Source organism: Plodia interpunctella, chromosome 5 (genome assembly GCF_027563975.2).
Source record: "Plodia interpunctella isolate USDA-ARS_2022_Savannah chromosome 5, ilPloInte3.2, whole genome shotgun sequence".
NCBI classification, from domain to species: Eukaryota; Metazoa; Arthropoda; class Insecta; order Lepidoptera; family Pyralidae; genus Plodia; species Plodia interpunctella.
In genome coordinates, this window is record NC_071298.1 from 10,401,179 (window position 1) to 10,418,976 (window position 17,798).

General features: G+C 37.2%; 2 protein-coding genes across 4 annotated transcripts in view; both read right to left on the reverse strand.

Moving 5' to 3' along the window:
• Positions 1-11,320, reverse strand: part of RpS23 (Ribosomal protein S23) — a 66,076-nt gene extending 54,756 nt beyond the window's left edge. The window contains exon 1 of the mRNA XM_053745096.1: positions 11,317-11,320. The gene's annotated coding sequence lies outside the window, so the exon portion shown is untranslated. The remainder of the gene's footprint in view (positions 1-11,316) is intronic.
• Positions 291-17,570, reverse strand: Mvb12 (Multivesicular body subunit 12). Of its 3 annotated transcripts, none has more exons than XM_053745092.1 (7): positions 17,302-17,570; positions 11,701-11,843; positions 10,678-10,791; positions 7,022-7,229; positions 6,555-6,677; positions 5,321-5,687; positions 291-4,778 (listed from the first exon to the last, which is right to left on the reverse strand). In XM_053745092.1, the coding sequence occupies exons 2-7, from the start codon at positions 11,795-11,797 to the stop codon at positions 4,692-4,694; spliced, it is 996 nt and encodes a 331-aa protein (XP_053601067.1). In that variant the 5' UTR covers positions 11,798-11,843; positions 17,302-17,570; the 3' UTR covers positions 291-4,691. The 3 variants fall into 3 exon arrangements, with proteins under 3 accessions (XP_053601067.1, XP_053601070.1, XP_053601068.1); XM_053745095.2 differs by having other exon boundaries at positions 17,500-17,568; XM_053745093.2 differs by lacking the exon at positions 17,302-17,570 and adding an exon at positions 16,965-17,200.
• Between the last annotated feature and the right edge of the window lie 228 nt (positions 17,571-17,798).

The following is a 17,798-nucleotide window of genomic DNA, read 5'->3' on the forward strand; positions in this document are numbered from 1 at the left end:
TTGCAATTTTTTTAAATAAGATTCGGTGGACAATAGGTAGGTTATTGAGATATTATATATTTAACCCTTTTATAACAAACGTCGCATGAATCTAACATTTTCGTACCCATTTTGCGAGTTTTATATTGTAAAGTTTTGCACTTCCCTATTTGTTGTGGTATATTGTGTTTTTCGCGCGTTGAATGCTTCGCGCGAACTCGCATACTCGCACGACAATTGATATAGAGGGTTAAAAACCCTTCTTCGTCCCAACAACCATCAGTATTCAGTATAAACAATAAAACTAAATATGAATCAGTCAATAATTTAATATTTATTTTAATAATGACTCTAAACAAAACTTCAGTGAAATACATCTCTAATACGTAAAAAAAGCATTCTAACCATCTAATTGCATTATACAAATGTATTTACAATGTTAATTAGATATTTTAAGACGAAATTTTACATATTTTATACAATCTGGGATGAATTTAACAGTTCTCTCTCAACAAGTCTATTACTACGACAGAAGTGTAGGTTTTGTCACAGAATTTAAAATCTATATATTCTCTCATTTGACTCGTTTCTTCCGCAGCCTTTAAGCGTTGCCTAGTCTCCGCTTTCCTACACTTTCTTCTCCAATTCCCATTCTAAATCTACTATTTTTCACTAATAAAATAATTTATGATATCTACGCACTAAGATGCTTATATGTGGCTGTCCAAATCAAAAAGGATTGAATTTGAATTTGAATTTGAAGGACCTTATGGCGGCTGGCACTTAGTTTATTTGTTACAATACAAAACAACGGCAATATGGCGTCAGTGCCGGGCGCCATAAGGTCCCTTTTGATTTGGACGGCCTCGTATGTCAGGTATTAACGTACATAATTTGAACTAAAACGTGACATCGTCAATAATCACAACTAAATATTTGTAAGCAAACCCCGCATCCCTGGAATCTGATCAATGTTAAAATTAAACTAGATATGTACAGAAATTGACGAAAGTATAATATCATGATAGGAGATTACCGCTACCTTAAATATAACATCAAACCCATAGATTTCCTACTCAGTGCATATATTATAAACAAAGACGACAGTGAAAACTAAACACAACGAATGAGACAGGAAACTTGTATACGATCTCGGGAACATTATGAGAGACAGTTATCTAGCGCTCCATCCCTTTTCGTGTATATTCAGTATTCTAATACTCATTCCTCTTGAATACGAAAGATATGACGTTGTTAATAGTTTTCTCCGTCTACATTTATAAATCTATGGTCAAACCAAAGCATCCTGCATTGTCGATGGCAATCTATTTAAAAAAGATACATTTAAAATCATAAACGTAATAAATTTTAAAAAGTTGCTACTATCTTACATAGTCTGTCTAGATCTTGACAAACACGGAAAGTGTTTTTCTAAACGGTTCGCTACAATTTTAGACGAAAAGATTTTTGTTGTAAAACAAACTAGTGTTTACCGCAGAATACTTCAGTAGACATAGATACTTCACAACATAACAGACCTTGAATATAACCACACTGATCATCTGTGGATGCGGGTTAGCATTTCACTTCTTACCATCGAATCGATTCGAAATGAGACACATCGAACCAATCACATTGCACCATTGTGACGCAACGACAACCACACTGCAATCTCATTGGTTCGTTGCGTCTCACTTCTGAAATGCTAACTCAGATCAGTGTTAGTAACAACTCACTCGAAAAGAAAGAACAGTCACCCGAAACAGAACTAAATATTTCATTACGTATCAACACTACAATAGTATACTCGGTTTGAGCTATTGTAATCGATGTAAAGTCGATAAGAATCGTTAATCGTAATCTGATTTAACTGACTAGTGGACTTGGCTGGCGCGAGGCCTGGTAACCAACGCTATACGCAAGTTGGCACAATATAGAACACAATCTAATTTATATAATTTATATCAATTTGTTTTATGCATGAAAGTTAAACGCTTATATCAGGGCGCCATCTAATCAGATACATTACCAATATTATTGGTATCTCTTTCTTAATGTTACTTTACATGAAAGAGACAGCAATAATATTATTGGACAAAGAATTTAACCATGGCGTCATTAGTCGAAATATGTTTTGTCTCGTTCTTTCAATAACAATACACAAACACGAAAATAGATTTGTTAAGCGTTTGGCAGCTTTTGCAAATAAATTAAATACTCTATTTAATCTATTGCAAGATAAACGTATTAAGCTAGTATAAAAACAAGAAGTACTAACATTATCTATAAAATAACGTATAAGAATTAAAATAATTTACAATATTACATTTTGTAGTGTGCGGTTGGAGTATTAAAAGTTTCTTATCGATTGATAAAAACTGAAGACCTACCACGAAACATAGCACGTTACTAACATCCACATGTTGTCTCTTTTTCCCATATTATGTAAAAGTGTGAACGCAATGACGTGCCACGTGTTTTGTTTCACGGTAGCCCCCCTGAACTACGCATTTAACAAAACTAGCAGATTGTTAACAGTCTATTTCACAACACCCACGTGGTCCTACAAAGAGATATTATCAACGAGAAATCGTTTATCACTAATAATCAACATGAAACGTGGAACTGCAAACGGGCTAACTTTAGCTGGATTGCAATCGAATCTCGATCGTTTCGTCTACAAGTATCCTATTGAAACTTGACAACGGTAATGTGGGATTGTTGATCAGTTTTGATGTAATAATCTGTTGTATATTAAAAAAAAAATAGCGTAACGATCAAGATACCCGTTTTAACGACTGCAAATTAATGAATACGCACAAATGGACAACGATATAACATGTGTCCTACCACTTGCATGCTGAAGAATCTGTACGATGCTGAGTTGGTGGCGTCTTATTGGTCTTCAATAATATGATTCGCTGAATCGAGAAGAAGAATGGACAATAACGTGATAATAATTCGAACATCAGTCTGGCGCCGCGGCGCGAAGGCCTCAACATCTCCTACACGCGCAGTGTTGACAGATCAAATTGAAGGACGGAGAACAATGGCTGATATATCCTTACCTTTACATGTTATAAAACAAAGTATCTCTGTCGCGGAAGCGGAGCCCCGGGGCGCAGCTAGTGAACTGTCAAATATATACGGACAAATCACACAGATTGAGTTAGCCCCAAAGTAAGTTCAAGACTTGTGTTATGAGAAACTAGCTCAACGATACTATATTTTATAACAAATACATATATAAATAAACATCCAAGACCCGGGCCAATCAGAAAAAGATCATTTTCCAACATGACCCGATCGGGGATCGAACCCGGGACCTCTCTGTTCAGAGGCAAGCACTTTACCACTGCGCCACCGAGGTCGTCCTGGTAAATGGTCTTTCGTTTAAGAAAATAAAAACTAGAAAAAACGAAAAAATTGTGCATTCAAATAAGAGTATGTTTGTGCTAAATACAATAATAGATTTTTTGTACAAATGAAAAATTCCTTGTTCCTGTCAACACTGGGCCTAACACTCACTAAACAAATGGATATGTCCACAATTAACAACTATCAATAATTAGTAATCAATTTACATAATAATTCATAATTTCATAGACATGCATTAGTTCCAAATAAGAATACATTATAAAAAAAAACAGAAGCATTTCATATATTTCAATAAATAACGCGTACAAACGCAGAAAAAGTCGTAAAAAACGTCCCATTTGGCACAATGTCAGGGCCCAATTGGTAAACTTTAGTCTCAATTCATACACAACCAATGAACAGGTCTATAAATGAAAAATTAAACTATCAGTTTTTCTGTCAAACTAAAAAATTTGGCAGGCAAATTCCAAAACCTACATCAAATAATTAGTCATTTAATTGTTTATATTTATTGACATTTCATTCACAGATAATAATAATTATTAATCTTATGTCAATTCGTTTTGATTGTGACCATATTATGGCGGGAATATTTACATGTAAATCTAAGATCACTATCACTGGCAACACTCATAAAACCCAATCTTGTGTAGCCATGTTATGACACCTAAACTAGTAATATTCCTTCTGCTTTCTATTCGGTCAAATATTCAAAAATTGTCAATCCGGTGTGGGTAACAGGCAATGGCGTATGGCTAAAGTTTAATGTTATTAGTATTTTAAAGTTAAAATCGAAAGTAGCGAAGAATACCCAAGTGTATCTTTCGCACTTTACAACGCTACCCAAACTGGGTAGCGTTGTATTCATCGTATACTCTATGGTTTCAAAATGGCGGATCATCTATTTGTCTCTCGCTCGCACACTGCAAACATAGTTAATTCAAATGACGTTGCACTCACCACAACACTTGTGTTAACGTAAAGTGTGTCTAAAGGGGAAGCTATAAAGCTCATTTATCAATGAACGTAATTTTGTCATGTAGGAACAATGCTACATAAGTAAGTTATGTATACAAATACAGATTAATAAGAAAATTTGACAGGTGATCAAAGTTTGGGACTTTGAAAAAATAGTTTTATAGAAATCAGCGTCAATCTATAGCAGCCATTTTGAATCACTTTCAAATAAAATATAATCACTTTTTCAAGTCAAAAACTTAAGTGACAAATGACCAAGTGTCATCGTATATCAACAGGTAGCGCGCCCGATGTCCGCGGTCGATCCACGCGGATATCGACCTTACGGCCGAGGCAATAGCGTCGTCTTCCGCGTCTCACGTCTGCCGCTCCACGGCGAAGTTGTATGAATAGTCTCGGTCCAGTTCGAAGCGCGATCTTCGTTTGATTACTGGCAGTTGTGTCTGAAAACAAAACATTTCATTAGGCTAGGTGAATAATGTTTGTTTCGATGACTATTCGAAGGCCTTTACATTATTAGAAACACCAGTGAGAAAATTACTGTGACAATGCTTTCAAAGATATGACACAAATAAAATCACAAATTTTCGAACTCGTCCAAACAATATATATATATATATATATATATTTACAATTCTCTGACATTGTCAACTGCCCTATTAGTTTAAGATAAGTAAAATTAAACACTGAAGTTTCATCCAATAAAAATTTAAAATTATCAAGACTGAAACAGCACAAGTTCCAGATTTTGTATTCGTTAGAAATTTCGGAAGGCTTTTTCTCAGCATTGGGTTGATATATTTCCAATTTAAAAGAATACGCATGTGCGCGGGCTTTTTTCAAATATCAACTGTATTATCAAGACCTCACACGCGACCATTGACGCCAGCTAGTGAGCAATAAAACGGATCCGACATAATAAATCTTATTACCAAGACATAAGGTATCGAAGTTCGAATATGAAAATAAATTAACATCCACTCACCAAAGCATCATCAGGCAGCCCTCTCAACTTCGGATTCAACACAAATGGCACTCCCTCCATTCCATTCATCATTCCCAACGTTTTATAATTATTCATAGGCAGCGGGGCCGGACCCTTCTTGCGCTGCGGGGACCGGACGGGGCCCGCGGGGGCGCGGCCGGGGCCCGCGGGGGGCGCCGCGGGGCCCGCGGGGGGCACCGGCGCGGGCCGCGACGGCTTCACGTTGTATGAAGGGCTGAGCGCTTCGTAGTCGTGTTCTGTGGTGAATTCATCTACGGTCGGGTACACGGAGGACTTCAAGTTGAGATTGTTCAGTTCCGCGACTATCGGCGACAGTTTCGGCGGGCGCTCCGGGACTGGCCGTAATCTGGATGGAAAATAGAATTGGAATATTTTACTACAAGTCAAATCAGACACTGTTTTCTAAATGTCAAAAACAATAATTTACATGGAACTTGGGTGATAGTGATTCGGTGTGACGTCACTAATTCAGAGTCAAAAGAAATTTCTGATATATATGTCTGTGTGATTTTGCACCCGGCTGACGTCAACCCTCCTTTGGAATGCTATCGGTGCCTATAAGCGTTATACGTTTCTTAGTCGGTTCGTGCGACATCCCGCCCTGGAATTGGACCACTTAATATCCTAAGTGGTCCAATCCCAGGGCAGGACTACACGTAGGGACCCCTGGTGTTGAAGGTTGCGGTGACCACTTTCCATTAGGTGGGTCGTATAGCTGTTTGCTTGCTAAATCCTTACTAATATTATAAATGCGAAAGTAAGTTTGTTACCTCTTCAAGCTCTATCTACTCAACCAATCTTCTTGAAATTTTGCATACATGTAGTACGGAAAAATAACTGTTTCCATGGAAAATTTACGCAGGCGAAGACGCGGGCAACAGCTAGTAGTATAAAAGACACGCGTATTCCTAATATAGTTGACCGAGCGAACGAGGTCTACAAGTCAACTTAGGGCAAAAATATTTTTTTCGTATGTATGTTTGTTTGTAACGCGATAACTATCGAACCTTTGGTCTGATTTTGATGAAATTTAAAAGGTATGTAGGATCTTTCAATAGAATTTTTAAGTTCGTGGGGCATCAAAATAGGTTAAGTCGGTTTTTGAAATATTCACAATTTTGTAAAAACTCATCGAAAATGTATTGTGTTCGCGAGGTCAAAGTTCGCGGCGAACAACTAGTATAAAATATAGTATAAAAAAACAGCAACTCGCCTCCTGTTGGCCTCCGGGGTGATGTTTGTGACGATGTTCTCGTATTCGTTGTGCTTGTGCGTGGGGGACGCCTCCGCACTGCCGCCGCTCACTTTGTAACACACCATTTTTCCATTTATTTCGCTGAAACGACAACATTTTATCAAAATCTTATTTAATGAAAAGAACGATAGAACGTAGCTTAAATAACTTGAGATCCTAATGAGAGAATCTTGCACTTATAATTAAATAACTAATTTAGTAAATATAATAATAAATAAATAATAAATAATTTAAATAACTGTAGAGGACAAACATGAAATATTTTAACACTGGGTGTTTATCAACCAATATTGACCATTCCATTTCGTATTGCAACCGCAACAAATAATGTCTACGCGTCATTCAAAACAAATCAAATGTCGCGTTCGCGGCTCCACAGCCCCGAATACAACTAGAAACATGTGAGAAGATTCATGTACACATACCCGGCCAACACGAAGCCTTGCGGCGCGGCCCTCAGCTTGGAGCACACGATGACGTCGGTGACGGGCGGCGTGGAGCACACGACCGCCGCGCGCGACACCCGCGTGCACAGCCGCCGCTTGCCCGCGCGTCCCGCCACGCTGTAGCCCGCGGGCGCCGCCTCGCGCTCGCCCACTATCAATACGCCGTCCATTACGTAGCCGGGCACGCCTAGATATACAATGATCATACTTTAGCTTCTTTATATACTACTGAGCAAGCAATGCGGCCCTTCCTGATGTGAAGTGGTCACCGCAGCGTCTTCTCTTCTTTGTCATGCCTAGGTCAAGATATAAAATGAACTTTTCTGATTGACTTTGGGTCTTGGATGTTTATCTATACAGGGTTACTGGTATCAAACGCAAAACCTCCTAAAGACTACTTTACTTGGGTACATCAAAACAAGCAACTTTTACTCTGCGACTTTTCGTGATTCGTAGTTTTTTTTATTTTTTCATATTGAAAAAATACAATCTAATTTGCAATTCTACACATCTTAACTCTATGTAATATCCAAGCAACACGAGACAGTACAGTAGCGTTATTTAGCGGAATCAAACTTAGAGTTAACGTTTTATAGAAACGACAAAAAAAGGAAATTGTATTCAATATGTTTAGACAAAAGTCGTAGAACAAAAGATGTTAGTCTCTATGTATTTTATGCGCCTTTGGAAGGTTATGCGTTAGATACCTGTAAGCGTATATGTTGTAAAATATAGTATCGTTTAGTTAGGAACCCATAATACAAGTCTCGAACTTACTTTGGGGCCAATTCAATCTGTGTGTGATGTATCCTTTATTCAATTTTTTTATTGGTCTCTAAATCGTTATACCCATAGAGGGTGCTTTTATTTGCTGTAATGAAAAACAGCTATACCGTTTACCCAAGTTCGGCGACCTAGTCATACATACATACACTAGCCGCCCGTCCCGACTTCGCTTGGAACAAAACATGATGATACACCTAAACCATACTCAGGAACCACGCTATCTATTGGTGAAAACCCTATGAAATTCCGTGCAGTAGTTTTTGATTTTTTCGCGAACAGACAGACAGACGCGACAGAGGACTTTGTTTTATAATATGTAAGAATACAAATTGTACATATACATATATTGAGGCCCATAGTTATGCGACTCTTATCATTCAATCTATGTGGGAATGGAAGCTGGTTTGATTGGCCCGTCGAGTGTGTCAAACACGTATGAATCACTCTCACTGGCCGGTGAAGGTCGAATGACCTTTTTTTACTCGAATCTTTACTACACTGAAACACGAATCTTTTTGTACACTGACCTCGATAGTACTTTTACTAACGTTAGCTGTGTTAATTATCTATATTTGACAAAAAAGTTTTCAAGTGCGACTCGACCGAGCTGAAAATTGTTTGTTAGGTTATATTCTACACGTTCATAACAATCGGTCCAATAGATTTTGCGTGAACGAGTAACAAATATACATACACACATCCTCAAACCTCAAACTTTCGCATGTATAATTATAGTAGGAGGATAGGATATTGTATCTTATTAATTTTCCTCCTTGCATGCATGCATGCTCTCGGATGCAAGATTCGGTTGTGATTTCAAAACAAAAATAAATACATTTTAGGTATCTAAAAACAAATAAGGTACTAGATCTTTTTAGTGAAATCCGGGCTCACGGCGTCACTGACGACAATACAACCGGTATGAACTACGCTCGGATGAGAGAGAGAGAGAGAGATAATTAGAATAAAACGGTGCTCCGCGCCTGTGTTCGAAAGGTCCCAGATTCGAATCCCACACGAGACACAAAAGTTCGTATACTCACGACATGATCTGACTCATGTATAGTAGTTTTCGTTCGACCACCACTTGCTTCCGGTGAAGGAAAACATCGTGAGGAAACCTGCACACTGGCGGCCAATTCACTTCACCAGTGTTTATGTGACTACTTGTCCCTAAATGGCGGTATGTAGTCGTAAAAGACATGTCAGATACTTTTAGGCGAATTTAATAAAATCTGACAACTGTGTTAGCACACTCGGTAAGAAAGAAAAAATGCAGGCGTTAAATTTTCAAGCCCAATATCCAAGTGCACAAGCACAATATTTTGTTGCAATCATAATGCCTCGTGTTCTAATCCATCCGTTCCAATGAACGTCATTCGTTATCACCGTCAATGCGTCACATATTTTCCTTTCTCAGTATATCGTATTGAGTGATCATGCTTCACAGAAATCAAATGTACTTGACGACATTTTCAACTCACACTAGTGTCACTAATGTTGAGACCACACACAAGGAGTTTGACCATCAATCTTGTATTAAATTTTTCCTTTTGTCACCTTTGCAAGTTTATTTTATTATATCCGAACTAATGATATGTTATGAATATTACATATACTTGCTTAAAATAAAATGAATTCATTTATATGCTATAGCTGTGCTTCGCGGTTGCGCTCGGATAAGAATACAGGGATGTTGTTTTTCTCATCAAATTTAAAACAAAAATTCAATCCGACCGGGTAGTTTCAGAGATAAGAGTAAACAAACAAAGCAGCTTCTTTAACATTGTTGAATTTGAAACGACACTACATTGATATATTAATGAACTAATGCCCCGTCCCGGCTTCGCTCGTGCAAAACCAACTCACTGCACTCCCGGAAAAATAACTGTTCCCGTGGGAATATAATTATGCCGTGCGCGTGCTGGATACGGATTCAGTGTGCCCGGACCTTAAATATATAATCAATTTAGATGACTGGTCTTTGAACCAAAAGATCATTTATATTTAAACAATTATCTTGTTATCTATACATGTTCATATGTTAAACGGGGCCGGTAATTAGTTCATTAAAATATAATAAACTAGATATTGCCCGGTGCTTCGCTCACGTGGGAATTTTTAAATAAAATAGCCTATAACAATCTTGTATAATGTACCTTTCTAATGGTGAAAGATTTTTGAAATATAATAGGTAGTTTCGGAGATTACGCGCCTCAAACATACAAACACTCACAAATGCTTACCTATTTATAATAAAAATATAGATAAATATAAGGGCAAATCACATAGCTATAGTTCGGATAAAACCATAATAAATGAACCTACACCTTCCTCATGAATCACTTTATCTATTTAAAAAACCCGCATCAAAATTCTTTGCGCATTTTTTAAAATCTAAGGATAGGGACAAAAATCTAGGGATAGGGACAGACAGACAACCAGACGTGTGAACCCCTCAACGGTCTTGCCTGTAATATAAAATATAGTATCGTTGAGTTAGTATCCCATAACACAAGTCTCGAACTTACTTTAGGGGCTAGCTCAATCTGTGAGATTTTTCCTAATATATTTATTTATTTAACTTAGTAATTATCCCACTAATATTATAAAAGCGTAAGTTTGTAAGACTGTATTTGTGTAGATTTGTAAACTCCTTCACGCAAAATCTACTGGACGGATTGTTATAAAATTTGGTACACGGGTAGAATATGAACTAGAATAGCACATAGGGTATTTTTTATCCGGAAATTCCCACGGCAGCGAAGCCCCGGGGCGCAGCTACTATCTTATACAATCAATAGGTAGTAGTGATTGTTAAAATACTTATAATAATAGTATTGTCTCACCTTCAGTCTTAGATAAGCAGATGTAATGACTAGGTTTCTTGGTGAACAGTCCATTCTGGCGCATGAGTCCTGCGTCAGCGTCCTCATCGTAGGTACGGCTCACGGGCCAGTATCCTGTAACACAAACACATTATCTTCAATGTGTATAAAACTAGCTACCTAACCGCGGCTTCACCCACGGGCAAATGAAGCGGTGGTGGTTTAATGGTTAAGACGCCCGCTTGTTGATCGAAAGGTCTCAGATTCGTATCCTACTCGTGCCATATGAGTTTGTATACCAATTCGACTTATAGACCACCACTTGCTTCCGGTGAAGGAAAACATCGTGAGGAAACCTGCACACTGGTGGACAGAGGGCTTAGTGCGGGTTTGCGTTTCATTTTTAACCATCGAATCGATTCGAAGTGAGACGCAGCGAACCAATCACAGTGCGCCATTATGACGCAACGACAACCACACCGCAATGTGATTGGTTCGTTGCGACTCACTTCGAATATATTCGATCGTGAGAAGTAAAATGCTAACCCGCACTAAGCCCTCAGTTCAGTTCACTAGTGTGTATGCGACTACCTGCCACTAGATGGCGATAAGTAGTCGTAAGTCATGTTACGATGCCTTTAGGCGACTTGAAAAAAATCGGACACCAGTGTAAGAAATGACACACTCGATATGATGATGATGGCTCACGGGCATATAGCTAATGTTACTCCAGCTCTCTGTCCGTCACCACACCAAAAATGGACGTGAAAGAATTTGTATGATTTCAAATCGAATCGTTTTCAGAAATTAGACCTTCACAGGCACTTTTTCACGTCAAATTTATAGTAATCTCTCAAAAAGTGTTATCCGACTGACAGACAACAAAAAAAGTTATTTGGAATGTAGGTTCCTTGCTATTTGTAGAAAAAAATTAAAAGTAATTATGTCATGCTAAGTTTAAACTTCCAAGTTATCGTCGACTGGTCTGCGATAGCGTGCGACGCGGGTATCTCATGCTGTGTGGATGTCTGTAACAATGCTGACCTGCGGGACACTTGGTGACGCTCTCCACGATCTGCAGCGAGAGCAGCGGCCGCTCGTCGGGCAGCGCGCCGTCCAGCGCGCTCAGCATCGTCGACATGGCGCTATGTCATGATGCACGGACTGCCGGGTGCACAGTGGGGGCGCTGTAACAATGCCGTGGAAGAATATAGAATAATAGCTTAAAGCGCGGCCTTAAAAGACAGGTCGGGGCTATTACAAAACCTGTTTTGTTTTTGTCGTGTCACGCGGCAGTTTTAGCATCATCCTTACATTGTTACAAAACAAAGTCCCTCTGCCGCGTCTGTCTGTCTGTTCACGATAAACTCAAAAACTACTGCACGGGTTTTCTTGCGGTTTTCACCAAGAGATAGTGTGTTTTCTGAGGAAGGTTCAGGTGTATAATTTATTACTTATGTTTTTACCCGAGCAAAGCCGGGACGAACCGCTAGTAGCAGATAAATTGCAAAATTCCCGCCTACGCTGGTACGGCCACGTTTTATATAAACCAACAAGTTATGTAGGAAACAAATGCCTGGCCATGCCGTTCCCGCCCGGGCTGGCAGAAAGGGCAAACCTAAAGTGCTGCCTTGATTTTGTCCAGGATGATAAGCGCGCGGCTCCAACGCCCTGCGGCTAGGGAAGCTATCGGGAGAGCTTAAAACCTCGCTGCACTTCATAGCATATCCTTGACGACGGCCAACACCTTTTGAGTTTGCCCCTTCTGCTATGACCAGGAAGAGGCGTAAGCAAGCATATTTACGCTGTTATTAATAAAGAAAATAAAGCATTAACATAAAGTATGTTTTATCTCTTTCTGTCAATACCAAATTTTGTAAAGTACGATAGTGACAAAACAGAAACTTAAAGTGTCTTTTGCCTCCCTATGAATTAGGTTAGACTTTAAGTAAAACAAGAACGGTTAAACGTGAATTACATAATTTCCCGGAACTTCCATTCGACAATTAACGGCGATCAATTTACGTGCCAACGATCACCCTCCATTGTTTCGGTGAATGAAACGCAATGCGCTGACCAACGCATAGATCCGCTTTGTCATTCATTCAACTGCTCGGTTGAGCGGTTGTATGTTATCTTGATACCAGTTCGATAAATACATTAGAAATTGAATTTTTACTGTTTGGATGTATAAAATATAAAATTGACTCGACGAAATGACGGCAACACGGACAGAATCACGATAGAAAACTGATAGGATTCGATAATAGAAAAACATCCAGATTATTCACTATTTCTTGTTTGTTTGTTTGTCACAACTGTATGGTACGAAAAATATGTACTTATACTAAAATTAATACAAGAAAATTACATATAATATCGAATTACATATATAATCGAATTTCCTTTCATCAGTATTTCTCTCCATTTTTTCGAAGGTCTTATTACAGTTTCTGTGCCAACGTTCAAAGAAAATTGAAAAACAGATGTAATGTATTTGATAATAAAATAAAAAACGATATCTCGTAGCGTAGTACGACCGCCTTCTAATAAATTTTAAAAAATCCGGTTTGTATAAACTTCGAATTTAACAGGAACGAAGTTCTTTAAAAAGCATATAAATTGCGAAGTTTATTATGCCTAACCACAATTCTAAGTCTAGCTCGTCAAATACTTCGTTTTACGAGTCTAGACGCTTTTTTAGGGTTCCATAGCCAAATGGCAAAAACGGAACCCTTATAGATTCGTCATGTCTGTCCGTCCGTATGTTACAGCCACTTTTTTTCCGAAACTATAAGAGCTATACTGTTGAAAATTGGTCAGTGGATGTGTTCTGTGAATCGCATTAAGATTTACAAGAACATTAACTTATTTCGTAAAACATCGATCAACAAGATCTTTTATGTTATGTTACTTGCTGCTACGGAACCCTTCAGATATTTATTGAGCACCTACAGACATAGGTTAATTAACTACAAACTCCAGGTCTTAAAATATAAACAAAACGTAACATTACAATAATATCAACGAAATCACATCAAAATTTCTACAGACAGTCCAGTTGTACAGTCAACAGCACATCAAGTTATCCTGTATGAAACTCTATGGTGCGGTAATTGCGGCGAGTTTGCAATGATTTTGGGTAGGTTGTCATGCTGTTGACTGTACATATGTGTAATGGTTAGAAATGAAATGGGTCAATGCGTGGTCCGTCAAAGTGCAGCGAGGGTCATCGCCCTTGTTTTCATTTGAACAAAGTTCTATTGGCAACGCCTCGTCTTAATTAACTTTAATTACTTACTTAACTGTCATATGCTTTGGTGGTGGTCCAATGTGAAGGGAAAGTTCCCAGGTTCAAACCCTACTCATAACTTGGTGCCCTATGTGCTTATATGCCATGCATCGTTTTCATCGATAGCCACTTGATTCCGGCGAAGAAAAACATCGTGAAGAAACACTAGTTGATAAATTTATCATCTAGTGTGTGTAATGAGGCAGGCAGACCAGTCCATTAATAATGCCAATAAACTTGTTGGGTGTGTTTCATTCCAGTTCATGACCACGGCCACGATTGCGGCTAACTAAGGAGATCATATGCTCTAGTTAATTTTCGAAGATCCTACTTAACTGCTACTCCTCCTTCCTACCTTCTCAAATCGAAATTTAGAATTCCCGATGATAAATAACAATGATGATAAATACCTAATTTAATGTAATTTAAATTGTTTAACTAGCAATACTAACATATATACATGGATTGTAAATTGTCTGAAATAATTAAATAAATTCAAATTAAGAAATTCAAGGGCGATAACAATTTTAAAAACAAATCAATGCCCCTAAAGTTCATTGCACAGTCTAGACGGGACCAAAACGAGACGAAGTTTTAGACAGAGGTCGAAGTCTAGACATTATTTATAGGTACCGAAAATTGTAAATAGGTATCGTACGAGAAGAAACGTATTCATCGGCAGAATCATATTTTCATTTTATAAAAGCGAATGGAAAACAAAAATCATTATTTTTTGTATATGTACCTACCTATAGTCATAATATTCCTTTGACCCTGGAGATAATAAAAACAATCGAACAGCAATAGGACCGCGTCGAGTCAAATCGAGCCGCGCGGGTAGTGATAGGATATTGATATACATACCACGTACTTTTTCATACATACAGTATATTTATTTAAAACGTAAAAGATTTTTAATATTGGTGTGATAATAACTTACGTAGTAACTTAAGAGAGAAGGTCCCTTAAGTAGGGAATAAATATATTAACCGACTTGGTATTAGTTAGGTACATGGATCTCACAACTTTTTACGGTAGAAAAACTGAGCTGCGAGACTTCGTGTCTTTTACAGCATGTTTTTGATGGGATACTATGTACTTTTACATACATACGTGTCATCATACCTTTACGGGGTAGACAGAGCTAAGAGTTGCAGAGTATGAGAATGAAAACTTTTTTATTACAGCAAAACATACAATTCAAGTTGCAAAATTGACCTCAAGATTTAGACACGTGTAGTATGTATGTAAATACCTATTGAAAAGACTTAAATAGACAAAGAATTACGCTCAGAAACAGAAAAAAAAATACATTGTTTAATTCAAGGTTTTTCTTTGTCTGAGATCTGCAATTAAAGCCATGCATGTGAATTTTCCTGAAATATTCTTTTATATGTTTCCAGTACACAAAACATTTGTTAGTGTTAATTTAATACTGACACCGGTAATTTATTGGTCACAATTTCGTGACTACCTCATTATATAAAAACCACATAAACATAATAAGTAAAAATTAGATTAGCTAAAAAAGGGTTTAGACACGATAGATAGAACACTCTTCATTGAACCGAAATTTTATTTTGAAATATCTAGGGAACCAAATTTTGTTTAAAGGAATTAGTTATATTCTACTACTAGCTCTTGCCCATGGCAGACGATTTTCATACAAACTTTCAACGCCCATCATCACAAGGTGGGTTTTATTTGGGGCTTGATTTTTGGAAAAAAAAGTAGCCTATGTTTGAACCTATGTCGGGTTTTTAACTACATGCATACCAAATTTTGTTAAAATTAGTCCAGTGGTTTAACCGTGATACCGCAGACAGACAGACAGACTTTCGCATTTATTAGTATGGATTTTGACAAAATGTCCAAATGTAATTTAACCAGTGGCCGCCATGACTTTATAAAGTTGAGACGTAGTGTCACTCCAATCTATCTCTGATTAATTTCATTTTATTTTGTCATTGCCTACACACAAACATTGAAACATACGAATCTTTTCTCTATTTTAACATTATAGACTAAATATTGTTCTAAACTTGGAGTATAGATAGAATTGATGATATAGCTTACAGACTCAATCAACTTTGCTGGCAATGGCATGCTTGTGATTTGAATAATGTATTGATAAAGTACATATAAATGACAGTTTATAAGTTAATAAATGTAATATATAAGTTATTTTCAATCTGGGTTCACAATGATACTGTCTTATTTATTTTGTACTATAATTTACATTGAAACTCGTCCAAATTAATTAATGAAAAAAAAAACCACTGCACTACACTATTATTTTTGAAATAGAATAATAATTAAAACATCGCAAACTTTTGCCTAATTTGACATGAGGTGATAATTGTATAGAAAACAAGCCGTTGTCCACATCTCTCCCCGCAGTAGACTATGTATGACTCTGAGTCATAAAATATGTTTTAAATTTTCACTAAGAAATCAATAAAAATGTAAGGTAGTGGCGGTGGTGCTAGTGAGCGAGGAGTAGTGACGAGGAATAGTCTTAAAATGTCAAAATTATTCTTTGTGAACAGCAATTTGTAAACAAAAGCAATGAGAGCATATACAAATAGAAAACAAGGAAAGGAAGCAACTTATAACATGAGTCATACCACCTATTGTGAATGCCTACTGCTAATTTGAAGAGAAAACCAACCCACATTGTGACTAACTGTATTTTTCTTAATTCATACAACCTACTTTTGAAGCATGTGGTGTTTAAGACAAGAAGAATAATAACTGAATGTTAACATGAATTTATTCATAATCTATTAAAGTACAAAATTATAAATATGAATTAATGTAATGGCTATTGTGCATTTTTTGACCTATTCTGTCCCACTGCTGGGTAAACGTCTCCCCAAACACCTTTTTTGCATATAATTTAATTTTCAAGGTATAAAATGTATGTTTTTATTTATGTGCAATAAAGGGTTTTGTATTGTGTTGTAATAATTACAGTACTTATAGACTAATGAATTGAATGATCAAGGATACCTACTGCACTAACAAAAGATCTATAGTCACAGGACATTCACTTTAATGTGCACATTATTCAACCACAGAGAGCACAACAGCATCACAAACTGTTATCATGTAGATTTACCACTAAGGAATTTATTTCGGATTTGCAGTGTTACGCGACCGTCGACCGAGTTGGCACTGTTCCATGTAACAATTCCAAAGCAAGTGCACTTTACGGAGACGGGTGACCAGCGCGAGATCAAATGAGTAATTATACCAATATGCTCGGAAGAAACATAGCGCGAACGATGACCTCACATGTGATAAACGTATTATATCTGTACAGTTATCTCAAAAAGAACAAAATAACTCACCATAGTCATGACATCACACGAACAATAAATTCTTTTCTTCGCCCAGGCCTAGACCTCCTTTTCTTGTTCGGGATTTCTGACCGTGAACCGACGCACAAAAATACTATCTTTGGAATACACTTCACGTAAAATAAAAATAGAATCTCAAAGTTACAAGTCCTACTGAAGATTAATTTATAAATTTTACTAAATAAATACCTACGTATCCTCAATGAGATTCTTTATTTTTGTTAAAATATTTGACAACAAACCCCTGTCGATGAAAATGGCAGTCGCATAATGAGTTGCCAGTGCAAATTATTAAATATCTATTTTGTGTTATCAAATTTCTACTATTTTGGTAGGAGAAATATAATTAACATGATACAGTCTGCCAAGAAAGTGAACAAAACAAACTAAATGAGGCTGTCTCCTGTTAGTCAACTAGTAATACTGGGTGTTTGTTTATCAATGTTGTCGGTATTTGCAGTGGCAAAAAAGTAGTTCGTCAAAAATCC

Excerpts from the sequence above, each read along its gene's own strand:
- Mvb12 (XM_053745092.1), bottom strand. The coding sequence starts at position 11,797 with ATGTCGACGATGCTGAGCGCGCTGGACGGCGCGCTGCCCGACGAGCGG. Across the intron at positions 6,678-7,021 it reads CAAGGCTTCGTGTTGGCCGG|CGAAATAAATGGAAAAATGG; the intron begins GTATGTGTACAT and ends TTGTCGTTTCAG. Across the intron at positions 5,688-6,554 it reads ACCCCGGAGGCCAACAGGAG|ATTACGGCCAGTCCCGGAGC; the intron begins GCGAGTTGCTGT and ends TTTTCCATCCAG.